The 27,042-nt window shown below is 39.2% G+C and overlaps 1 protein-coding gene across 7 annotated transcripts in view; it reads left to right on the top strand.

The window, feature by feature from the left end:
- DLGAP3 (DLG associated protein 3) overlaps nucleotides 1-27,042 on the top strand; it is a 623,552-nt gene that overhangs the window by 440,797 nt on the left and 155,713 nt on the right. Inside the window, exon 8 of one of the 7 annotated variants that reach the window (XM_073615581.1) lies at nucleotides 13,386-14,595. The exons of the other annotated variants lie outside the window; for them this stretch is intronic. Coding sequence (XP_073471682.1) covers nucleotides 13,386-14,542 — 1,157 coding nt within the window. The 3' untranslated portion in view covers nucleotides 14,543-14,595. Of the gene's footprint in view, nucleotides 1-13,385; nucleotides 14,596-27,042 lie in introns of those variants that run through there. 7 annotated transcript variants of the gene reach the window in all.

Below are 27,042 nucleotides of genomic sequence, written 5' to 3'. Positions count from 1 at the left end.
ATGTTATTCATAGTTACATGTATAATATATGACATACCTGGCCAATGGTGCTGGAAGCTGGGAATCACTGAAGTAGACATGGATAATTTGGTGATCTCTACTTGCTTTTTGGTCCTGTGGCTGAGCAGCCAGTCTGATGCCTTGTGAATACAGAGGTTGGCCGCTCAGCGTGGGCACCATTTAGAGAATGCGTTGCATTCATTTAGAAAATGAAAAGTATTCTCTGAAGTGGCCGACCTGAGGTGGCTGACCTCTGAGTGGCGACCTCCTGTATTCAAAATGCATCAGGCTGGCCACTCAGCAAGTGGAGATCACTAAAGTAGCAGTGTCTACTTTAGTGATTTCCAGCTTACAGCGACATCGGCCATGTATGTTATATACATGGTTTCATTGGTCCAACCTGAACCAATGTAACTATGTCTAACACGCTGATGCCTGAAATTCATAATCAAGGAAAATTAGATGCACTTTTCTTCCCTGCACTAAATATGTGTTTGGATCCCTTTGTTTTAACATGGATAACTGCTTTCAGGAAAGCCCTAAGGAAAATAAGTGGATTGGCAGTTTATTAAGGTCTACACTACTTCTTTTGTTCCTTCAAAACCATTACCCATATCACCAAAAACTCAGTTTAAACTTTGTTTGGCAGGAGCATTTTAGGTTTTGGAGAAAATTACAACTGCATTATTTAGACTGCTTTTACCATACTTCATCAGATCTATGCCGTACACCGTACATTCCTTTTTGGAATTTGCTGCAGAATTAAACCCTTTGACAGTTTCTGTATATGTGGGTATATCTACAGAAATATAATTTATGCAGAGACTATTAGCTTCAGTCAAAGCCAATCAGTTACACTGAATGAGTGGCACTATGTACAAGAGAGACAATTTAATGCAGATCATGATTATCTCTAGTACTTGCAGAAGGTTCAGATAACTTTGATGGGCTTTGTTGTTTGGAGTGTCCTAAGGTCCTTGGGTGGGAGCATAATTCTGAATATCAGGGCACCTATTTTAATCTTTTATCTTTAATTTGATTTTAAAAATCTTCTGGTGGTGCACAGTTAAAGGAAGACATCAAATAAACTAGTACATTTAAATCTATACTTAGAACCAAAACTACTTTTCTTATGGTCTAGCTCAATGTATTTTCTTGATGTGTCTTCATGGGATTCCTGACTTAATTGAAGCTTTTACATTACCTCACAATTTTTGGTAGAATCGTGTATAGATTACCAGATATTGACATTGATTACTTCTTGACCTACCACCCTAGGTCCAGTGAACAAACTCAGTGTATCGGGATCAGGCAGGAGCTGGAGCAGTTTCCACATACTTATGTTCCTTCCTTGAATAGATTTTGAATGGCAACCTTATTTGTGAATCATTGCAATTATCACCAGTCTGCATTGTATGAAGACTGAATCCTGAAGTTTAGAATGAAGCTGTATTAGCTGTGAACCTGGGCAATATTAAGATCTTATTAGACAAATATCCTTTGTTAGATACTTGAAATTGCCAATAAAAACAATGTCTTCACAACAGCTTCATGATATGTTTGAGGATAGTAGATCCCTAACCAAAGTCCTTAGGAGCCGCTAACTGGTCATGTTTAGCAATTTCCTTTAGATAAAATAGATGTCATAAGTACGAAGCCTTTGACATTGATTTAAAACACCTCTGCAAAGTGAAGTCAATCCTAAAAACATGTGCTGTTGGGGGAACTTGTGGGTTGAGGTTGGAAAGCACTGCTCTGAAGATATGATTTATTATGTACATGAAATATCCATATTAGACCATTTTTTATTTCAAGTTTGAATCCTCACCTCATTGGACTATATGCAGTGCTTGAGCAAATCATCCAAGTTGCCTAGAAAGTTTGGAATAACTGCTCTATAAGTATACCCATTTCTTGACCTGTTTCTCAACCTGTTTTCAAGTTTCCAAAATTGTTCAAGACAAATGTCTGTATTTAGTGGACTGAAAAGGTTATGGGCCCAAAGTGAGATCTTGATTTCAAAAAGACTTTCTGTGTGCCCCTGTGTTGCTAAGGACATTTCACCAACACTCTTTACAAAAGAGAGAGGGAGCACTTTAAGAAACTCTTTGATCCTCCTTACATCTTGTGGTCAGTTTGTATGTATATGTTTCTGCTTGGCTCAGTAGGTCATTGGCTTACTGTCTGCTCCAGAGGTCACGAAAACATTGCTACTCATGCACTGGAACAGTCCTTCACTTCATCCTTCATTCAAACATTTAGCTGAACATGAAGTACACAAAAGTACCATTTACACATTTCCTGCAATTCTGGACTCAATCATAGCCATAGGTGTGTGAAGCCTATTGCATAGTGCACCCAAAGCCCAAAGCCATGAATGGTGGGTGTGGCCAAATTGTGTTTACAGTGGGACAGACCTAAAGGTTAAAGGTTAAATTAAAACAAAAGCCTTCCTGTACCCATAAAAAATGCTTCCCTCCCCCAGTAGGTTGCTTTCACACTGCTATGGTGGAGCATGGGTACAGTGCAGTGTACCCACGGTTTTCATGTTGGTTAGCTGCACTTTGCCATAGACTTCTATTATTTTTCAATGGTTCGGTGCACTTTCTGAAGCCAGAAACTGAAAGTGTCATTCTGGTGCGCTTTCAGAAAGTGAATCAAAACTTTGGGACATAATAGAAGTCTATGGCAAAGCGCAGCTAACCCCTTACAAAAAAAAAACCGCAGGTACACTGCACTTTACCCATAGTGTGGGAAAACCACACCGCATTAGTCTGAAAGCATCCTTACCTCACCTTACTATAGACATAACATTAGATTATCTTACCAGAAAAAAAACTGCACAATTTTCTAATGATGCCTGCTGCATACCAGCCCTCTACAACATGATGGCATTACACCCAATCTGAGCATAGACGCTCTCAGCACAGTCCCGCCTCTGGATTTACTGAGAGCATATCACTTCGCCAGCCAGGGCTGCCAGTGACTGTGGGTGGCTTCATATCGGCAAATGCAGCCTGACCATTGCCTGTGCCCCACAAATAAAGAAAAAGTTCAATAGATGATGGTACTGCCACTTAGGGCCAGGCCCCAGTAAAATGGAGTTGACTTATTTTTATTTACTTTATGTGGGCAGTGTGTTTCAGGGCACAGTGGGCCCCCTTTCCCTTGCACATTTGATGTGCTGCAGAACTACTATCGTGGGTTTGCTTGTACCTATAAAATACATTTTGGTTACTAAGCCATAAGCAAGAGTCTCACAGACACATGTAAACCTCAGCACAATTATTTAAAAAAAAAAAAAGCTTTCGTTAAATATAGATTTGCACACACACACTTTGTCTGAGCCTACCTTAACCTCTCCAGCTCTGGGAGATTAACCTTTCTGCATAACCAGGCCATTTTTTGCGATACGGCGCTGTGTTACTGTAATTGACAATTGCGCGGTCATGTGACACTGTACCCAAATAAAATTGATGTCCTTTTTTTCCCACAAATAGAGCTTTCTTTTGGTGGTATTTGACACCTCGGCGGTTTTTATTTTTTGCGCTATAAAGAAAAAGAAACTATTTTGAAAAAAAAAACAATATTTTTTACATTCTGCTATAAAACACATCCAATAAAAAAAATGTAAAAATCAAATTTCTTCATCAATTTAGGCCAATATATGATCTGCTACATGTTTTTGGTAAAAAAAAATCCCAATACGCGTATATTGATTCGTTTGCACAAAAGTTATAGTGTCTACAAACTATGTGATATATTTATGGAATTTTTATTTTTAATTTTTTTAATAGAAATGGCGGCGATCTGCGATTTTTAGCAGGACTGCGACATTGCGGTGGACAAATCTCACACTAAGTGTCACTTTTTGGGGACCAGTGACACCAATACAGTACTCAATGCAAACAAATACACTGTCACTGTACTATTGACACTGGCACGGAAGGGGTTAACATCAGGGGCGATCAAAGGGTTAAATGTGTTCCCTGGGAGTGCTTGCTAACTGTGGAGGGGGGGGTGGGTTTGACTGGGGAAAGACAGAGATCCGTGTTCCTGCCTAGCAGAAAGACAAGATTTCCATCTTCCCCTCTGACAGAACGGGGATCTTCCTTGTTTAGATAAGCAGACCGATGTTCTGTCTGCCTCAAGAAAGATCGAAGGGGTCCCAGTGGACATTGGGTCCGCCAGACCCACTGATTGGCCCCCGCTGTGTCCAAACACCATGGGAGCAGGCCACCGGCAGCGGACCGCGTGCACACTCCCCAGACTCGGCAAACAAAATCATGTACAGGTGTGGTTGAAGGGCCGCCCCACTGCAGTAAATATCCGGGGCAGTTCCAGAAGTGGTTAAAGAACTTCGTTAAAATAGCAATTGGTTAGCAACCAGCAAATGTTGAAACAATGAACACTTTGGTGAGAAGTATGTAATGTACAATATAATGTATGAAGTTTAGGAGTCTGTAAGGCACAGAGTACAAGGGTCATGAGTATGTAACACACAGAGTGCTCCAGTCAGTGTTGAATTTAGGAATACAAAACACAAAATGCAGGGGTCCAGGGTGTGTAATGCTATGCGTTCAAGAATCAGGAGTTTGGAACACACAAAGTGCTGTAGTCAGGGCTGGTTTAGGAGTGCATAATACACAAAGAGCAGGGGTCATAAATGCGTAATGCACAGAATGCAGGGGACAGGAGTATGTAATGCATAGAATGCAGGGTCCATGATTACGTAATGCATAGAATGCAGGGGACAGGAGTGTATAATGCATAATAGGAGTCAGGAGTACAAAACAAAAAGAATGCAGGGACAGAAGTGTGTAATACACAAAATGCAGTGCCCAGGAGTATGTAATGCAAAGAATGCAGGGGGTAGGAGTGTGTAATTCACAAAATTCAGGGTCCAGGAGTATGTAATGCACAGAATGCAGGGGACAAGGTGTGTAGTGAACATAATGCAGGGGACAGGATGTGTAATGCACAGGATGTATGGAGTCAGGAGTGTGTAATGTGTAGTAGGAGTCAAAAAGAGTGAGCAGTCAGGAGTGTGTAACACACAGTGTATGGATCAGGAGAGTGCACAATTCCACCTGCAGGCAATTCTCTCCGACACTTTACCTCTCTGCAAAAATCCCCACTCCCTCCCCTCCAAAAAAATGTCCAGCATTAAATGGAAAGGGGTTTTCTTTAAGTAATGCCCTTTTTTAATCAACTGTCTGCTGGACACCTGCTTAATGAATAAACAGACTCGCCTGTAGTTGAATTCTTGTTGATTAGGATTTTGTTGTCTAAAATGTAGCCTTGCTCCTAAGACATTCATTGGGGTGTATTCATTTTTGCAACATGAACTTGAATGAATGTGTTAGGAAAATGTTCCTAAAATTTTCTGTGTGTGCAAATTAAGAAATCTTGGTTGCAATCAATGGTCAATTTTTGTGGGAGTATTTTGTAGTTTAGCGTCCCATAGAAAATGTTGATTCTGAAAGAAAAATAGGTGTTCTGACAAATCTGTTGGGGTGTACTGTGTATATATGTATGTATATATATATATATATATATATATATATATATATATGTATATATATAGCTGGTAAATAACTATTGAACATGTCACCATTTTTCTAGGTAAATGTATTTCTAAAGGTGCAATTTTCACCACATGTCAGTAACAACCCATGCAATCCATACATACAAAGAAACCAAAACAAATAAGTTCAGAAATGAAGTTATGTGTGATAAGATGGAATGACACAGGGAAAAAGTATTGAACAAGCTAACTGAAAGTTATTTAATACTTTGTACAAAATCCTTTGTTGGCAATGACAGCTAATGACGCCTTCTGTATGGAAAAAATAGTTGCATGCATTGCTCAGGTGTGATTTTGGCCCATTCTTCCACACAAACAGTCTTCAAATCTTGAAGGTTCCGTGGGCCTCTTCTATGAACGCTGATCTTTTGTTTTTTCCATAGATTTTCTATTAGATTCAAGTCAGGTGCTTGGATGGGCCATTCTAGCAGCTTTATTTTCTTTCTCAAAAACCAATTGAGAGTTTCCTTGGCTTTGTGTTTGGGATCATTGTCTCTCTGAAATGTCCACCCTCGTTTCATCTTCATCATCTTGGTAGATGGCAGCTGATTTTTATCAAGAATGTCTTGGTACATTTTTCCATTCATCCTTCCTTCAATGATGTGAAGTTTGCCAGTACCGGATGCTGAAAAACAGCCCCCCCAAAACTTCACTTTTGGTATGTTTTTTTGGGGTGATGTGCAGTGCCATTTGACCTCCAAACACAGTGTGTATTATGGCATCCAAAGAGTTCAATTTTTGTCTCTTCTGATCAGACTATATCCTCCCAGTATTTCACAGGCTTGTCTAATGCCGCGTACATGCGGTCTGAATTTCAAACAACAAATGTTCGATGTGAGCTTGTTGGAAAATCCGACCGTGTGTATGCTCAATCGGACATTTGCTGTCGGAATTTCCAACAACAAATGTTTGAGAGCTGGTTCTCAAATTTTCCAACAACAAAACTTGACGGAAATTCCGAGCGTGTGTACACAATTCCGACGCACAAAATTCCACGCATGCTCAGAATCAAGCAGAAGAGCCGCACTGGTTATTGAACTTCATTTTTCTCGGCTCCTCGTACATCACAGCGTTCTTGATGTTTAGAATTTCCAACAACATTTGTGTGACCGTGTGTATGCAAGACAAGTTTGAGCCAACATCCATTGGAAAAAAATCCAGGGTTTTGTTGTCGGAATGTCAGATCGTCTGTACGCGGGATAAAAGTTGTGCGGCAAACTTTAAATGAGCTTCAACATGCTTTTTCAGCAATGGAGTCTTGCGTGGTGAGCGTGCATACAGGCCATGGCAGTTGAGTGCATTACTTTTTGTTTTCTTTGAAACAAAACCCAGGTATTTCTGAAGCTCTCCACAAGTGATCCTTGGCTCTTGGACAACTCTTCTGATAATTCTTCTCACTCCTCTGTCATAAATCTTGGGAGGAGCACCTGGTCATGCCCAGTTTATGGTGAAATCATGTTCCTTCCACTTCTGGCCCCAAGAGTGCTCACTGGAACATTCAGACGTTTAGAAATCCTTCCGTAACCAATGCCATCAGTATGTTTTGCAACAATAAGATTGTGAAGGTCTTGAGAGAGCTCTTTGCTTTTACCATCATGAGATGTTTCTGGTGTGACACCTCGGTAATGAGACACCTTTTTATAGGCCATCAGTTGAGACTAAACCAGCTGATATTATTTGCACTGACAAAGGGGCAGGATTGCTTTCTAATTACTGATAGATTTCAGTTGGTGTCTTGGCTTTCCATTCCCTTTTGCACCTCCCTTTCTTCATTTGTGTAATACTTTTTCCCTGTGTCATATCATTTTATTACACATAACCTAATTTCTGAACTTATTTGTTTTGGTTTCTTTGTATGTATAGATTGCATGGGTTGTTACATGTGGTGAAAATGTCATGCCAACAACACCTTTAGAAATATATATTACCTAGAAAAATGGTGACGTGTTCAATACTTATTTTACACGCTGTATATGTGTGTGTGTGTATACTGTGTATGTATGTATGTATATGTATGTATGTATGTATGTATGTATGTATATATATGTGTGTGTGTGTGTGATGTCATAGATGAGGGAATAAAAATGTAGCAAATATAGAAGGCAACAGTTCAGCAAGGCAACATTTCCAAACATGTGCATAAATATAGAAGACTAGGGCTTATGTGAATTGAATGCGTGTTTCCCCACATCCAATTCGCATGACAGGACAGTGTACCCGGCTCTCAATGGAGCTGGTTCAAATATCTCTGGGACAGCCGTGGTGCACATTGCTCAGGGGTCCTGTGCGTCTTTGGCTCAGTTTCAGGTCTGAATTCAGGCAAAAATTCGGGCCTGATTCTTCCCTAGAATGGAGAACAGAAACGCACAGAGCCCCTGCTGTGAGCCGCATCCATATTAGTTGTGAAGCCAGCCTAAAACAGAATTTTTTATGTATTCACCTAGATACAGTTTAGTTAAAGGGAACCTGTACTGCCCATTTATGCACTGTACTGCAAAGTCAAAATTCACTTAGTAGACCAACCTCTGCTGATTATGCTTACCTTCTGTTTGCATTTGTGTCACTCCATGCACCTGCTGGAGCCATGTAATAAAAGTGCCAATGGAGGCGCCAAGTCAGCTTGTTTGGAGCATATGCAGGGCTAAAAAAAATTCCCCCTGCCCCATTAAACATCACTGAGGCCTGGTAATTAGCTGCTGGCACCTAGTATAGTGGGAGGAAGGCAAAGTACTAAATATTTACATTCACTCCGATGGGTGTACTGGGTGACTGTGCAATTAATGAAAGGTAAGTATAATTATGAAGTTAATATGTTACGTTGTCCTTAACTGACAAAGTTCAGATTCCTATTTAGATAAGAAAATGCTTGAAGAAAACCTGACACACTACAAAATGTATTTACATAAGACAAGCCCATGACATACCATACCACCAATTGCCTGCATATACCTAATTCTTGGCTAAACATGTTCTGTGCGCCCAAGTACACTAAACTGCATGAAGTCCTTGACCTCAGTTTGAAGTCAGAGTTTTAACCCACCCCATAGGCATCTATCAATGCAATGTGGATGCCTCAGCAGCCCCTAGAAAAGTCAACCTTTGTATGATGCCATCTCCTATTGGCTTGAATTAGTTAACTAATTTTATAGCATGGAAGGTTTACTTTAAAGCACATCTTGTACTACAATGCAAAGTCCACTTATAATGTCTAGGCCTTGTCCCATGTAAAATCTTCCTGCAGATAGTATGTACAAAATGTACCTCTAAAGAAAAAAAGTGAAATTTTATACTTAGATTACTCTTGTCTTCCACACTGCTGGGAATTACATCACAGAAAAGGCCAAATCTCTATAAAAAAAACATTCCATAAGAGTGTCTTCTCATGAGATATGGGATTCTCTGTTTTAAGTCACTCTTGTCTGTAGGTGGTAAGGTAGTATATAATATAACTTTTTTGTACAGGTACCTTTTGGACATACTATCTTCAGGCAATTTTTACAGGGGGAGGAGCCCAGACCTTATAAACATATCCTACATTTTACTCTTTAAGATTTTACGAACAGACTAGAAAATGACATACTAATAGAAATTACACATTATTGAAGTAATATTATTAGTGGTAGCATTGAGAAGAGACATCATACATCACCGAGATATCCAAAACCGGAAGTGACGTAATTGCGTTCCAAGCTCCGCAATTACGTCACTTACGGTTTTTGATGTCTCAGTCTGTGGAACGCACGCTGTCTCAGACTTACAGATGTTTTTACTGTTACTGTGCACATTTTTATAAGTGGAACTGCTTGATTGATTGAATAAAACTCACTTATCAGATTTATGCTATGAGTGTCAATCTTTCCCATCCATCCATGTGTGAAACACACCTTACGATCTAACACGCTGTGGAGGAGGCTATCTCATTTGGCACCCAGACCAGAGGCTACTCTGCTTACATGTGATCTACTGCTTTTCGGTGGGTGTGGAACTGAGAGGGGAGCACGAGTGGAGCTCACAATTTTTTGCACAGAAGTTGTTGTTGAATTTTTTGCACGAGTCACTTTGGAAATCACAACATAAGGACAATATATCTATCTATCTATCTATCTATCTATCTATCTATCTATCTATCTATCTATCTATCTATCTATCTATATATATATTTTTTATTTTTTTTGTTATTTTTTTACTAGTCTTTGCTGCGATCATTTGGATTATTATTTGCACCAGCACTTTATATATGTTTTTTACTTTATGAATTCATCTGTTGGACTCAATTGATGGTCGCCATTGTATTTTGTGCACATATTAGCACATTGCACTTTTAATAGCACTTTGTATAAATTTGCCTAGGTTCACATTGGAGCGATTTGTCATGCGATTTGAAAGATCACAGCCTTTTGGAGGCAATGGCACTGTTCCAATCGGTGTGACACCGATCTTACGGCGCCGCACCAATTTGCAAAAGTAGTTCCTGCACTACTTTTGCCGATTTCAGGTGCAACTTCAATAGACATCTGTGCATGAAGCCAAACAGATGTCTATCAAGTAGCAGCTGAAATCGCGCTGACCTTGCTACTTTGAAATTCAACTTCAAGTGAATTAGCGCAATATCAAAGTAGCATCAATGTGAACCAGGGCTCACACTCGACGTCTGTACTCAGGTTTATGCTTATGAGCAACCATTAGGATTCTGATTTCACACATCAAAGATTGGCAGCGCCATTTACCCTCCCCTATTTTCTATTTTTAGTTATATTCTATATCTTTCCTTTAGTAGAGCAAAGTAAGGAAGCAAAATGTATTCAGCAAGAACACAACACTCTAACTATATGCAAATTATTTCTATTTTCTGTGATCAATATAGTACAGACTGAGCTTCAAATAAAATATAATTGTGTCTGTGGCATGTTCACATCATTCAGTAAATGTTCTGTAGGTTCTGTGTCTTGAAAAGTTTTTCTTGTTCTTTCTGTTGTACAACTACCATGCAAAAATTCTTGTGTATGTTTAAAGGTTGTCTGCTATGAGTACAAAGATTTTGGTTGTTGATTTGTATATCTTGGCTTCAAATGAAATAATGATATAGAGTTTTTAGTTTGTTGGAATAATTTTGATTATGGGAGTATATTTGATTATGTGGATTTGAACATAGAAAAGACACACGCTTGGTGATGTGTCAGTATGTTGCAAAAAATGTTTTATTGGACGTAAAGTGAATCTGTTGCCAGACTATGCACACTAAAGTGCTTATATATTCCAAGCAAGCAATAAAAACACTTTAAACAAGCCCCTATTCACCTCTGTAGCAATAGGCATTGTGGAAAAAATTCATCCTCAAGGTCAATAACAGAAATCTCATATTCTTTCCCCTTTTCTTTCTTTGAGAGAGAGAAGAGTCTTGACCCTCTAATGTAAACACACAGCATGTGCACTAAACTGTTAGACACCAACATTAGACTCATGTTGTGACCTTTGAGTAATTTTACTGCTTGTTAAGATTATGTAAATACGTATGTGTTCATAGTATGGGCACAGATGCACTTTAACTTGTTGTAATTGTTAGTAGAAGTGGACCCAACTGACAGATGTGTGTGGTTACAGTGACTTTTTATTCAGCTGCCTGGTTAGGTAGAACACAGTGTAGCATACATGGAATTGGTTGTTTACAAAAACAAAAAATAGGAATTAAATAGATTAATTTTTTTAACTTTTTATACATTTATTTTTTACAATACAGAACATTCAATGGCACAATCAACACTGACATACATCTCATCCTCCAGCACTTATATTTGAGGCCCTTTGCCTGCAAAATGTACATTCAAATGTTAAACGGGTTCGCTGGCAGCCTTCCTACATTTTTGCAAAGAACCTTGATTGCCAAACTTCATAAACACGTTTAATATTTAAGGTGCTATGAGAAATCTAAAATGTTATTGTTAATTGGCAATTTTAGAAAAGATTTTGTATATACCTTATAAACATCTTACTAAATATAGTTATCAACTGACTTCATGTGATTCAGTGACCATGTTCATGGTTGAGATATGAATCAGTACTATGTAAATGTATTTTTAAGACCAGGTTTTAAAATTCCTGCTTGAACAAAACCAGCAGATTTTTTAGTAAGTGATTTAAGTCAGAATTATTTTAAATCGCCTTAGGTTTAGTAGTGTTGTTGGATTGTTGTTTCATGACTGAAATGGTCGAAGTTTTTGGAAAATGTTTAGTCCTGGGTTTGAGTGTTATTCTTGAAACTTTATTAACACGACTTGTAAAACACAAACACTGTCAATGCCACTTGCCTCTGCCTCCTATTAGCTTTAGATATCTCATGGCTGTTTCATACTAAATATCGCCTACATTTACAGGAAGCAATAAGTAATCAACTTGAGAAGCAAGTTTGTAATTAATTCTACAGCTGATCTTTTGCCCCTGCTTCAAAATTGCCCGTTTTTTTAACTGTGAAAAAATATGGCTTAAAACTTCCTCCAAATTAACCTGTACCCTTTCCCTCAATAAAATATAAAACAAATACTAATCCCCTCTCAAAAAATATCAAGAGTGCCCCAGCTGTGAACACAGATCCAGCGGCCTCGGCTATGCATGACGTACCAAGAGTCTCAACACAGGACAGTGGGTGCCTGGACCTTCGGCAAGATTTAAAGAGAAGCTACCCCATCAGGGCTGCCAGGAGGGGCCACCCTGCTCTTAACCCCCCATCCCAGTAAGAGGGAAGGGTCCTCCTTTCTTGCATGTTGTGCAGGATGGTGGGTAAGCTGGAAGGCATCAAAGCTGATCCAGGTAAGCTCAACAGACTTCAATATAATGCATTGTACTGAGGGACATATCTTTAGAAAGGTAGGGAAAAATAGTGTATCAGCTGGAAATCCCCAGTCCCAAAGAGGATGTAAATTATTTAGCAGTATATGTACCTGGAACAAATTTATTCTTGGCTTCAGAAAAATGCAAGAAGTCATGCTGTATTTTATAAATTTGTTAACAATACCTATACAAACTTGATATCAGAAAACACAGTAATATGGCTGTTATAAAGTACTGCCCTTCAATCTTCTTTCTTCCTGCATCAAAAGCAGAACCCCCTTTAGGACACCAGCCATCCCATCTGACACTGCGTCTCCAGGCAACCCTCTTCTTTAGCTTCTGCTGAAGGTCCTGCACCCTAAAATCTATAGCCGAGGCCCAAACTCCTTTTTTACTTCATTTCTGGATTCTGTAGGCAACAGCAGGGGCTAAAGGCAGAGCAGTTCAGGCGCTGGCATGGGGAAAAAGTCTGCAGCAAACCCACATCACCAACATGCCCACCAAAAGTATAAATTTAGCATGCACATTGCAGAACATAAGGAGGAAGGTAATTTATGGGTGTCTTGAATTGTCTCTTTAATTGTATGCCGTATGCTAAATGAAAATCATTAGGAAGTGTAACCATTGCTATATGCATGTGAAACAATTTTGCACTTCAAATAAATACATTTGCACTTTTTTGAGTATTTAAAAATAAAAAGTAATTTTGCTGCAGACTTATTTCCTATACAAGATGGTTTTATTTTTCCTTGTTCTCTTCAAATACAAAGACTTATTTTAAAATTTACCCAACATCGAGCATTTAGCACCCATAATTGAATGTTAGGATGGAAACATCAATCATAATAATTATGTAGGAAGGGTATGTTAAGAAGGAATTAGGGAAAGTGCAGGGTAGTAAGAAACTTTATTATATAGTTATGTTAGATTTTTGTATAAATTATTCTTAAATTCTTTTTTCTTTATCCTACAGCATCTTCATTACCAAATCAAAGGTCTCCCATGAGGTCTGCACTTTCGCCACCACAGAGAAGTGGTACATTGGTCACCTATAGCACTACTTCAGTAGAAGGGGATACAGAAGACCAAGAGTTGGAAAACCGAAGGTGCCAAGGAATGATTATGAATCCTTACCTAGAGCACTGGTCCCCAACAAAAGAGGAAGTGCGTGTATCACTCACTGTGGGGAGACAAATCAAGCAATCCTTCAGGCGTGTGTCTCCTGGACCCCTAGCCTCCTCCACAGAGGATCCTCTTTGTTATCTTTCTGCACATACAGGCTGGGGTGATGAAAGTGATTCAGATATTCCACCATCTGACAGGGTTCCTGAATCAGCAGAGTCTACACAATCTGAGAGGGATGGAGGTAGTCAACAAACAGAGATTGGCTCCTTGACTGGTGGAATGGTATGGCCACTGATGCAGGACCATAGGAAAGATAACAATGGGGATGATGATCACCAATTGGCATCATCTCAACGTAGTGAACATAGTTGTAATGAATCTCTTCTCTCTTCTGAGTACCCTGAGGGTGATCAGGCCTCCAGTGCTACAATGCCAAGAAGACTTGGAAGGCCTCGAGCAAAAGATGATAGAAGAGCTCGTTGGAGAGCTAGTCTTCATCGCCTATTGCAGCTGGAGAAACTAAGAGACCAACTCTACCGTCAAGAGCTGGCCTTGAAAGAAGAAGAGATGACTCGCCAAAGGGAGGAACGTGCAAGAGATAGAGAGCTTCACCGGCAGCTACTTGGTGTGCTTGGTGATATTCGAGATGAACTCAGAAAAAGGAGACAGGAAAGAGCAATTGCTCAAGAAGGTCAGGCTACTGAAGGCAGAGGCACGTCATGCAGTGGCAGCACCACTACTGGCCGAAGGGCTCGTGGAGGACTATCACGTCCAAGAGGATCACGCATTTCTTCTGTATCAGCCACTTTGCCCTGTTCTTTTGCTCAGTTCTTTCTGCAGGATCCAAGAACTGGGTCTTCTATGCCAAGCACTATCGCCAGGGGCAGCAGTGAGAACCCCACCTGGGCAGGGAGCCGTCTCATTGGCCCCTTACGCAGGAGGGGACAACCTCGCGGTCGTCCTCGAATCCACCCCAAACCAGTAATGGGGGATACCCATGGATAATGAAGAACTGGCCTTTTTCATGTTTTACAACAATAAAGGAAGTGTTGAAGAAAGTTGTGTCTTTTTCTTTGCTATAAAAGTAAATGTAATACAACTGTTTAAGAAATAAATGAAAAATAACATAGTATACACATAGTATACAACAGTTTATACAGTAGTCAAAATATTATTGTGAAAAAAAATGAAATGTACTCTTTAAAAATATTGCATGTTATGTTCATCTTTTTATAGTTGATGACGTTCAGTACATGCAATAGTTTTATATAATGCTTTTCCAACTTGGGATTCTGATGCACTGTAACTAGTGCATTATAATGTTGCCATGTTATTGTGGTATTCAGTTATATTAGTATTATCCCTTCATTCGTAATAGAAAAGTTTACAACAATGACAGCTTTCTGTCTGAAGGTTTTTAAATGTGTTTTTTTTTTTGATAGTGCACAGATAAATTACATATTTTCTTGAAGATACCATTATTTATCACTGAAGTTTTGGATGTTGCAGGCATGAAAAGAACACTACAACTTCTATGAAAGTTATGAAGAACTCTGTGATGTTATAGTTTAGATACAAGTTCCGCTGTTCCAGCGGTTGATGAGCGTGTTCTGATTGTAATCCTTTGTTTAAATATTACCAGGTCCACATACATTATTCCCTATCCTCCAAGCCCTAATAAAGGGGGCAAAGCTTAGCCCCTTTAACCGCTTCCATACCGGGCCAATTCTGGCATTCCTCTCCTACATGTTAAAATCATCATTATTTTGCTAGAAAGTTATTTGGAACCCCCCATTATATATATATATATATATATATATATATATATATATATATATATATTTATATATATATATTTATTTATTTATTTATTTATTTTGCGGAGACCCTAGGGAATAACATGGCAGTCATTGCAATTTTTTGTTACACGGTATTTGCGCAACAATTTTTCAAATACGATTTTTTGGGGAAAAAAAAACACTTTTAATTTAAAAAAAAACAAACACTAAAGTTAGCCCTATTTTTTTATATAATGTGGAAGATGATGATACGCCAAGTAAATAGATACCTTACATGTCACGCTTTAAAAATTGCGCACACTCGTAGAATGGCTCCAAACTTCGATACTTAAAAATCTCCATGGATTATGGTTTAACAATTTTTACAGGTTACCATTTTAGAGTTACAGAGGAGGTCTTGTGTTAGAATTATTGCTCTTGCTCTAGCATTTGTGCTGATACCTCACATGTGTGGTATAAACGTTGTTTACATATGAGGACACCACCTACTTATGCGTTCGCTTGTGGGTGCGGGACGGGAACACTTTAAAAAAAAATATTATTGTTTATTTTATGTACATTTTTTTATTTTTACACTTTTCCCTTTAAATTTTTGATCACTTTTATTCCTGTTACAAGGAATGTAAACATAACTTGTAATAGGAATAGGGCATGACAGGTCCTCTTTACAGTGAGATCTGGGGTCCTATAAGTCCTCTAGGCTGGAAAGCCTGAGATCAAAAAACAAAAACAAAAAACAATCTCTGCTTCCCAGCCAAAAAAAGTCAGTGTTTACATCTGGCGGCGCCGGAAGTGATGTCATAACATCGTGCCCGGCCTACGAAGGTCATAGAGATGGCCGGGGACAATCTGGTGCTTGGTCAGCTCTATAGTAAATGGCCGCCGCTGGCCAGTTCGATCTCCGGATCACCGATCCCACGGGTGGGCTGGTAAAAGCACTGGAGGGTGGCGGGAGGGGAGGGGGGACCTTCCAGCCTGTAAAAACAATCAAACGGCTGAAGAGCTTCTATGATTGTTTTTACTTTGCAGGGAGTCGCTAGCAGAAAAAATAAAAACATCCGAATGATGCCTGCTGCAGGCATCATTCAGATATCTCCACTTCAAGTCCAGGATGTCATGTGATGGCCTACAGTATGGAAGTAGTTAATGTGTTGCCTGTATGTACAGTTCTTGGAGTTTACATTGGAATATATTTTTACCTGGGCTAAAACATCATGGTATGGCTTTTCAATTCTACATTCCTTCTTTCCAGTCACATCCCAAGGTGGTCTTACAAGCTCTTTGGGGTGAAGAAGCTGCCAGCCCAACACCCAGATACCATACATATATACTACTCACAACTGATTGGGTGGGCTTTAGAAAAGCCTCAGGGATCCAACACCACTGATCCACTCTACTTAAAGTGTTACTAAACCCACAACAGTAAAATCAGTCTGTATATACAGTAAAGCATGCTTGTTATACTCACTGAGGAACCTAAGGGGTTATTCCTCCACATTGTGTAAAAATGCTGTTTAATCATGTCTTCTCTGATCCTCCCCTTTTACTGTCCCAAATCCATCTGCTGATAATACAGAGCCCTAGGAGGCACTCTGTACATGCCCAGTTTGATATGTATTGCTAGAGAATTTTTTTTTTGGGGGGGTGCATGTGATCGGCACAGGACCAATCAGCACTTTACAGACAGAAGGTCAGGGGTCCTGCAGCCTCAAAGGATAGTAAGGGGAGAATGAAAACTCCTCCTACAAGCTTTAACCAGAAACTGATAGAAGTCACAAGACTGCTATATACTGCTGATGAGAAAAGGGTCTTTAGCAGTTCATATTAACTAAAATAATTGCATTTCCTTGTTCTGTGCACTGTGGGAGACCAAATACAGTGAATGCAGGCTCCTGAGGTTAGTAACACTTTGAATAAAAAAGGACAGTACCTAAATTGCCCACAGTATTTCTTTTGTAGCATACTATGTGCTAATGAATAACAAGTGAAATTTAACTATACTTGAGGGAAGACAGTATACCATAGCAATACTGTCATAAATAAAATAAAGTTTCATTAACTTGACCATACTAATTCACTGGCTAAAGGCCTCTGAACAATGAGCTGCTGATTAAAGCCATATGCTAGAAAAAGATGAAGAGAATCAATAGGCATTGTGAGAAGGAAATGAGCTGGGCTAATCTGAATACTTTGACCTTTCAGAATGTTAGAAACTAGCAGATTAGCATACAGCTGTGTATCAGTCCTCCAATCCATATCCCCAGTGTCTGCTAGCCTATTCATATACTGGCTGTGACCATTGCAAGCAGATGGTATTTACAATTATCCGTGGCATCCCCAATACCCTTCAAAAATATGTAGGTCTTTGTAACTCTCCTACATGGTATGATTCATGTTACAGAACTATTCAGGGTGTTATTAAAATAAGATACTTTTGCCAACTGTGTTACCAAAAACTATGAAAAAAACTGTTTACTTTATGTTCTGTTAAAATGTCAGATCAGCACAAGCACCCCAAAATGACCGATTTTTGGAAAATAGACACATTAAGGTGATCTAATTTTTGCCATCATTTTTTTTAAATGAAGAAACTTGATGGTATGGAGGGGGTTAAGACTTGGAACTTGGTGATGGTGCACTAAATACAGTAAATGTACTGGTCAGGCAGGAGGGGATGAATGGGTAATTTACAGGTCACATACAGTGGGAGGATGGAGATGAAGGGGTTAATGTGCAGATGTAAAGGATAAGGGAGTTGAAGGGTTTAACCTCTTTATGATTGTGCTATATCCGTAAGACAGCTACAGCACGATTGCACATTCCCGGCAGGACATCATATGACATTCTCCTGTGATCGAGCTGCTCGCGTGCCCCTGCGGTGCGCATCCGCAGGCATCTGTGATCGCTGTGTCCTTGAGACACAGCTCATTACAGATCATGGTAAAGAGCCAATCATAGCGGCTCTTTACCACGTGATCAGCTGTGTCCAATTACAGCTGATCACAGTGTAAACAGGATTTGCTGAGTATCAATATACTCTCCACATGCTGACGGCGAGTTAGGAGCGCCAATAACTGGCAAATCCACACAGTGCCCTGATGATTAGTGCAGCCCCAACAGTGCCCACCAGTGCTGCCAATCAGTGCCCACCAGTGCTGCCTGTCAGTGACCATCAGTACTGTCTGCCAGTGCCTATAATTGCTGCCTATCAGTGCCTGTCAGTGCTGCCTTTCAGTGCCCATCATTGGTGCCTATCAGTGCCCTTCAGTGCCACCTATTAGTGCAGCCTCATCAGTGCCCATCAGTGCAGCCTATCTGTGCCCATCAGTGCAGCCTCATAACATAACAGCCTATCTGTGCCCAGCAGTGATCAAATACAACCAAAATAACGCTATATCTGTCTCAAAAAAATTATAAAAATTGCCTTTGTGCTGCATGCCTGCACAATTGTCATTCAAAACGTGACAGCACTGAAATCTGAAAATTGGCCTGGGCAGGAAGGGGGGTAAAAGTGCCCAGTAGGCAAGTGGTTAATATACAGGTAACATAAAGAGGCAAGCTATTTGTAAAAGAAAAGGGTTAAAGTGTCATTAAACCCACATCATAAAAAAAACTATCAATAAATTCTGTATTATATGCTGTTCATATTCACTCAGTCACAATGGATTTGTTTTCTGTATTCTACAATATCTTGCTGTTCACTATCTTCCCTTTCAGCCCAAGTCCCCAATTCAGCTAGGGATTTTGCAGAGCAGTGTTCGCAGCTCTGCACATGCTCAGTTTTTAGTGAGTTTCTATGGTGAGCATGTCCTCTCTATCACATCTGAGCAGTCCATATGACTATAGAGTCACACATGTGGGCGTATACACCGTGGTAAATGACAGCCCACCCCCTCCCTCCCTCCTCCTCCATACCCACTAACAAGTTAAACACAATGAGGGTGGGATATTACATCTTGATTGATGGAGGCTTCACTTCCCTGTTATTCTGAGACACAGGCTGGAGAGGCGTGACACAGCCTGTAACTCGCAGAAATCTGCCCACACCATGCTGTTGCCAAAAAATTCTAAAGATTTGATTTCAAATATATATTTGTATGACAATTTAGAACAGTTTATCAATATTATTTATTTCTTTTTATGCGGTATCCCAAAGGATGCTTTTTTTTTTTTTTAATGTGACCAGTAGCAGAGGACTAGCAGCTCCTCCTGCTTATGTTTCCCTGCAGACAGGCTGGGAAACAGCTCATGTGACAGCTGTATATCTGTTAGGAAAAATGTACTTTTTTTTTTTTATATGAAAATAATTAGAATGCCATCATCCACATACAGAAAGAGAAGGGGCAATGTAACTAAACAGTGTGTGTTTAGTTTCACTTTAAAATGATCTCTACTGCTTCTTCTGTGATCTGTATTACGTTAGAAACAAATTAATTACTAATAAAAGTTCCTGTTTATCCTATTGCAATTGCGCCATTGTAAGAAGAAGGGGAGGGCTCTTAGATGTAAGTCTTTGTACATCTGGGAACATCGTGATTGGCTGTTTTTTTTACCAATCACAGCCATCTGGAGGTACAGAGCCATAAGAATCAGCTCTGCACATGGTGGCTTTAAACAGAGCTGTCCAAGGACAGCTCAGTTCACCAACATTAGTGGGAGCATTTGCCGCCAAATGGCATTTAATACTACGCTGGTAAGGAGGTGGTTAAAGAAGCTGGTTTTTATCAGTGTTCTCTTGAAAGTCATTAACTAATAGAAAGATTATCTGGTCTGGAATATCTGGAAAAATTAAGAGTTGATCTCTCTCCATAAATTTTGAATAAAGTAGGTTTAACGCTAAGGGCAGATTCACACCTTTGCATTTAATGTACAGTATGCCTTTTAGAACACGTCAATACATTTCCACAGGTTAGCCATTGATTAAAAAGTTCTAGTACTTGCATTGCCTCAGCAGAGACTGGCCGAGATTCGATCTATCTGTGGGCAGGCTGGTTGTACTGAAGTCGATCCATCGAGCGACTTCAGTACAACCAGGCTGTCAGATTGTTTTGCATGCGATCACTCAAGGTGGCTACAGCTGCCAGCAGTGATCACTGTGTTCTGCTGGCGGGAAAGGCTCTCTACAACCCCCCCCCCAGCAGAACATAATAGCACTGCAGTAGGAATTCCCCCATCAACACTGACTGTGTTGATGGGGTAATCGAGTAATTTTCTTTCCTTCACCAATTGTATCAACTATGGCTTGACTAAGTGTTATTTTAGCCACTTAAGGACCGCCCCACACAGATATACTGCAGCAGGATGGCCCTCCTGCACAAAATCACATACGTGATTTCATGCACAGGGTCCTATGGTGTGCAGCTCCCGCTGTGATTGGACATAGTGGGAGCCAATCAGCGGGTCCAGCGGATGCGATGTCCCCCGGGTCCCAACGTTTGTTGACAGGAGAGGCAGAACAGTGGTCTGCCTATGTAAACAAGGTAGACTGCTGTTCTGTCAGAGAGGAAGATGGAGATCTTGTGTTTCTCTGTGTTCATCCAGTTAAGCTGTCCCTCACACAGTTAGAAAGCACTCCCTAGGAGCACACTTAACCCTTTGATCGCCCCTGATGTTAACCTCTTCCTTGCCAGTGTCATTAGTACAGTGAGTGCATTTTTGTAGCACTGATCACTGTATTAGTGTCACTGGTCCCCAAAAAGTGTCACTTAGTGTCCGATTTGTCTGCCGCAATGTCGTAGTCCAGCTAAAAATCGCTGATGCCCGCCATTACTAGTAAAAAAAAAAAAAAATACAAATTCCATAAAATATATCCTATAGTTTGTAGACATTATAAGTTTTGCACAAACCAAAAAATATATACGCTTATTGGGATCTTTTTTACCAAAATGATGTAGCAGAATACATATTGGCCTAAACTGATGAATAAATTAGATTTTTTTCCATTTTTTTATTGGGTATGTTTTACAGCAGAAAGTAAGAAATGTTGTTTCCTTTTCAAAATTGTCGGTCTTTTTTTGTTTATAGCGCAAAAAATAAAAACCACAGAGGTGATCAAATACCAGCAAAAGAAAGCTCTATTTGTGGAAAAAAAAGACATACATGTATTTGGATACAGCATTGCATGACCGTGCAGTTGTCAGTTAAAGTAGCGCTGTATCGTAAAAATGGCCTGGTCATGAAGGAGGGTAAATCTTCCAGGGCTTAAGTGGTTAATGAAAGCTGCAGATTTAAAAAGATTTAAAATAACTTCTGTAATTTAACTGTTAAATCCTATTTGAGATTTTAGAGATTGGGCTTAGGTCATCTTCAAAAGTGAATTCAAGGTAGATATAGAAATAGATACTGTATTTTTTCCAGTTTTATATTCATTGAACATCATTTATTTTTTTTCAGATATAGCCAATGTAAATAGCTGGATTCTCCTGTTATATTAGTTTTTATAATTTCCTGCACAACAGCACAGACTGGAAGAGGAAGAGTCAATCAGTTCAACATTGTGAACTCGCTTACAGGAGGAATGAGCATAGAGATGACTTTATAAGTGTATTGCTGCTCCTTCAGCAAAGGTTGTGTTGAACTAAAGTTAGAAAGTGATGACAGGCAGAATTTTTTTGTTATGACATAAGAGACTACATCTGTGTCTTCTATGATAGATGCTTCTATCTGCATGTCAGCACTTTTTTGTGTAAGTGTACACTGAGCCGTGCACGCACACAGCTATGTGTTCTGTCTCGGTATGATTCTGTGCCAGGAAAAAGTAACTCCCAAGCCCATGTGTGGGAGTTACGTCATCGCAGCCAGGCCAATCAAAATGTCCGAAGACTCCAAACCTAGAAGTCTGGGTGAAAATGGAAGTGCCAACAATGTAGGGTGGCATGTACATCACAGCACTGAAGGGGATTGCTTTGCTAGGTAAATGTGTCATAAGGTCCAACTATGCTGTGTATAGTTGCACCTTATGGCAAAAAGCTCCAGAGGGCCCAAAATGTTTTATTTTTTTCTGGTGCTTTAATTCTGCTTTAATCAGAGGTGTAACTTGTAGACAGCTAGAGGTCTCAGTGGCCTTCAGTCTCTCCATACCACCTGAATGCTGGTGACAAATCTCTGGAACATCCTAATCAAAGCTTATCATCCTTTATAATGAGCTGTTTCACTGGTCAAAATAAATGTGTGAAGGGGGCAGGCAAGAACTTAGACTAAGGAAGTAACAAAGCTTTGCCCTATCAGAGTGTGAGGACCGAAACCTGTTGTGGTATGTGCAGGTACCTCTAGGTACTTGCACTGAATACCTGTCAGCACCTTTTTTGTTAAAATTACAGTGTTACTTTGACTTCACTAGAGGTCAGGTACGTAGCTATGCTGTCTGACTTGAATGTGTGGATTACCTGTCTGACTAAACAATATTGCAAATATTGTGGCAATTAAGATCGATCACTTATATGTCAACTGTGTAATTAGCTGTTTGCCTGGAGTGGAGCTTTAAAACATTTTGTACCCGCTGATTTGAAGAGCACGGTAAATGCTGCATTTATGTAACTTTGCAAAGTCTGCATCTTCTGGTGCACCATATTTATCACGTTAACACATCTTTTGGGGACAATAGCATCTGCTGCCTCAGGTCTCAGAAGAGAAATTTCACCCTGGGTTGGGCAACCATGAATGATTAAACCTTCTATTAGCACTGTAATGTAAAACCGCCATTATGCAAGTTTGGAAGAAATAATTCTTCATTTATTTCCAAAAAATGAATCTCTTATTCCTTTCTAATCATTTCTACATCTATGCCACCTAAGTTGAAGAAAAATGTCTTTAGAAAATGTTCTAATAATTGACCTGGATGAGCTGTAGTATTTTGATGCTCTATCCAGCTCCTACCCAAATTGCTTGCTGTGTCTTGGGACACTGGATCACTTTATAAATCAGTGTATGAACTTTCTGGACTAGATAATTCATGCCTTTGTTTGTGTCCACTCAGCAGTTGGGGCCCACAGCACAATTATAAAGTGCAGAAAAGAAATACAATAAGCAATGAAACCACTGCAGTTATTTCTATACCATATGCTCTGCCTGTAAGCTGATGCTGAAGCTAATCTCATTAAGGATTTGATACAGGCAAACTTTAACTATATTGCTTCAAACGTTTCTACGACACATATGTACATGAGTTTCTCAGCTTTATTATGCCACATACCTGTTTATAAAATTAATTTTACTAAGTAACATCTGGTGCATTTTATCTACAATAAATGGTATGCATATTTATTGCAAGAAACCCCTATTATACATATATACAAGTGCATTTATGCCTTTACATGATCTAGTAAAGCCTGTTTTGCAAGGAATTATTAATCATGAAAATTTCAAAGTTACACCCTGAGCTACCTACCAAGAATAGCCTTTAATCCGTGTTACTGTACTCCTGGGTACATGTGTACCATTGGTTAAGAAACACTGCTTTAAATAAAATAATGTTAAGTAAAATTAAAATATGCATTTCAACAAAAGTTTGCAATCACTTGAAAATCACCTGTTTTGGACAAACATGGTCAGTGTATTGTTGAAAACATTTTTGTTATTAACCTCAAGTTAGACATCGGGATGTTTAGTCATGCCCACAAAATATTAGCACCCCTGCATTTCTGTCAAATAGTGCACCACTTCGCCTGGAAAATTGTTGCAATTACAAATGTTTTAGGTATTCTCATGTTTTTTTCTTTTGTTTGTATTAGTATGACCCAAAAAAAAGTGGAGAAACAAAAAGCCATATCTGACACATTCCACGCAAAACTCCAAAAATGGACTGGACAAACTTTTTGGCACCCTCAATTTAATATTTGGTAGCACATGCTTTGGAAAAAATAACTGAATTTAATTGCTTCCTGTAAGCATCAATGAGTTTCTTACACCTCTCTACTGGAAATTTGGATCACCCTTCTTTTGCCAACTGCTCCAGGTCTCTTAGATTGGAAGGGTTCCTTTTCCCAACTGCTGTTTTGAGATCTCTCCACAGGTACTCCATGGGATTTAGATCTGGACTCATTGCTGACCAGTTCAGTATTCTCCAGTGCTTTATCTTAAACCATTCCAGGATACTTTTTGGCGTGCGCTTTGGGTCAATGTCCTGCTGTAAGACCCATGACCTCTGACGGAGAATCAACTTTGTGACACTGGGCCCTACATTGCACCCCAGGATTCTTTGGTAGTCTTTAGATTTCATAATGCCATGAACACTGTCAAGACATCCAGCACCTGAAGCAGCAACAGCAAAGCAACCCCAAAACATCAGTGGACCTCCTCCATGTTTGACTGTAGGGACTGTATTCTTTTCTTTAAAGGCCTCATTTCTTTTTCTGAAAACAGTAGAATGATGGGCTTTACCCAATACAGTGCCTTGAAAAAGAATTCATACCCTTTAAAAATGTCCATATTTTGTCATGTTACAACCAAAAACGTAAATGTATTTTATTGGGATTTTATGTGATAGCCCAATACAAAGTGGCACATAATTGTGAAGTGGAAGGAAAATGATAAATGGTTTTCTATTTTTTTTACAAATAAATATGTGAAAAGTGAGGGGTGCATTTGTATTCAGCCCCCAATGCCTTCCTAATGAGATTGGTCAGGAATCCGCATTATTTTTTCATAAAAGAGTCTCTGATGGAATGAAAAGACGAAAAACCTGGGGAAAAACAAGATATTTTCAGCTCATCCAAACCAAGCCTTTAAAATGTTTACAGCATAGCTTCTTAAACTACTGCTTACATTCACATGGTGTATTTATATGCAGGGATAAACCATTTTACGTTTTTATACAGTACTTGGCAAAGTAAATTGTACATTTATGAAACTGTATAAATGTAGATGACCAAGGTAGTATTTACCTATCACAGAGCATGGTGCACAGGTACTATAAATGAAAACATTGTGGAATTGGTAACTTGGGTAATGGGACTGTTGCAGAGAAAATAGGGCACTGATTAGAAAATTAAATGAGGTCCAGCATACTAGCATTCTAACATACTAAACACTAAAACAACAATGACATATTTTACTTGCTGCACAAACCATTGTAAATGATTCAAATGTATAGTTTCCATTACGTCCTGCAGTCAATTTTTACCTTCCCAAGCTCCAAAACTTTAAATGTGGTTTGCTTGCAACTTTGGAAATATTCTGTACACTGTGCTCAGAATCCCTTCAGACATATCATTTCCTGTTTGTGGTTGGCTTGCTGCTTTTCCCTTAAAGAAGAAGTATCACCGGAGCTTGAAAATTGTTGTTGAATCCCTCAGGTAACTACGTGCATGGAGGACTTGTAGGCCCCATTCAGATTCATGGCCGCAGTGTGCAAGAAAAACAATTTTTTTGTCTGTTAGTACTAGCTGTAGCTCCACCCCAGGCTAAAGCCCATTTTGTAGGCATTCCCATTGGGTAGGTACAGCACAGCACTAGCCACCCATCCCTCTTCATTTTCATAGACCTGGATTTTGTGTGTGCACCTCCCTTCCTGCCAGCCATTAAGGAGACATAATTCAGGCAGGTTTTACCTGCATGAAGTTGTTGGCTACTCTGAGTGAGGTTTTGGTAGCACTCTGGGTTTGAAGTGATTTCTGATTAGTGAACCAACAATAGGAACTTATATTGGATATAACCAGTAATTAGTTCATCAGTTTCTGATTCATTTTTGATAAATTATTTCTATCATTGACACTATTTCCACTTATGCAGTACATTTTGTAGAACAGGGATAATAGATGAGATTCTGGAACAAACCTTTCTGGTATTTCCACCGCTAACAGTGCCCAGACATGCCCATCTGCTTTTTTGCGGGATAGGGGGTGGTTAGAGTAGTAGCTGCTGTGTTGTTGTGAATGATGGTGTACTTGAGATAAGTGCAGTTATTCACAACAAGACAAGGCAGCTACTACTACTCTTCTATCACTATGCTATTGTTTTAGACAACAGTGTCCAGAATAATGTTTTGTTATGCTAGTGCCATCATGGAACCTGAATGAGACAATATTGCTAAGTGATGATACGCTACCACAGTAAAGCTGGTCATACATTATACAATTTTCTTATTCAATTTCCTTATATTTACCTGCAACCATGTAGTGTAAGGGCCTTCCTGATTGCATACAAATTGAAAGTGTTTAGCTTTGACTTCATATTACATGGTTTTGGTAAATGTAAAGTAAAATTGTATAAGAAAATGGTAGAATGTTTGGCCAGCCTAAGTGTCTGTGTCTACCCCAAGCAGGACCTATTGTATATTGATGACATACGGGTACTAAGTCATTAACAGTATTGTAGACTTGTTAATGTTACTGCAAGCTGTCCAGCATACTGTATTAAACATTGTATGTTTAGTACATATCTTTAACCACTTCCAGCCCAGGCCAATTCTGTCATTCCTTTTCTACATGTAAAAAATCATGTTTTTTTTTTTGCTAGAAAATTTCTCAGAACCCCCAAACATTATATATATATATATATATATATATATATATATATATATATATATATATATATATATTTTTAGCAGAGACCCTAGAGAATAAAATGGTGCACTTTGAAACGCAATTTTTTTTTTGTTAAATACACTTTACACAAAATACACAAAACACAATATATAACCCAATTTTTTTGGTAAAATATAAAAGATGATGTTACTCTGAGTAAATAGATGCCTAACATGTCACTCTT

Source organism: Aquarana catesbeiana, linkage group LG02 (genome assembly GCF_042186555.1).
Source record: "Aquarana catesbeiana isolate 2022-GZ linkage group LG02, ASM4218655v1, whole genome shotgun sequence".
Taxonomy (NCBI): Eukaryota; Metazoa; Chordata; class Amphibia; order Anura; family Ranidae; genus Aquarana; species Aquarana catesbeiana.
Note: the sequence above shows the minus strand (reverse complement) of the source record. Positions and strands in the feature narration are given on the sequence as shown.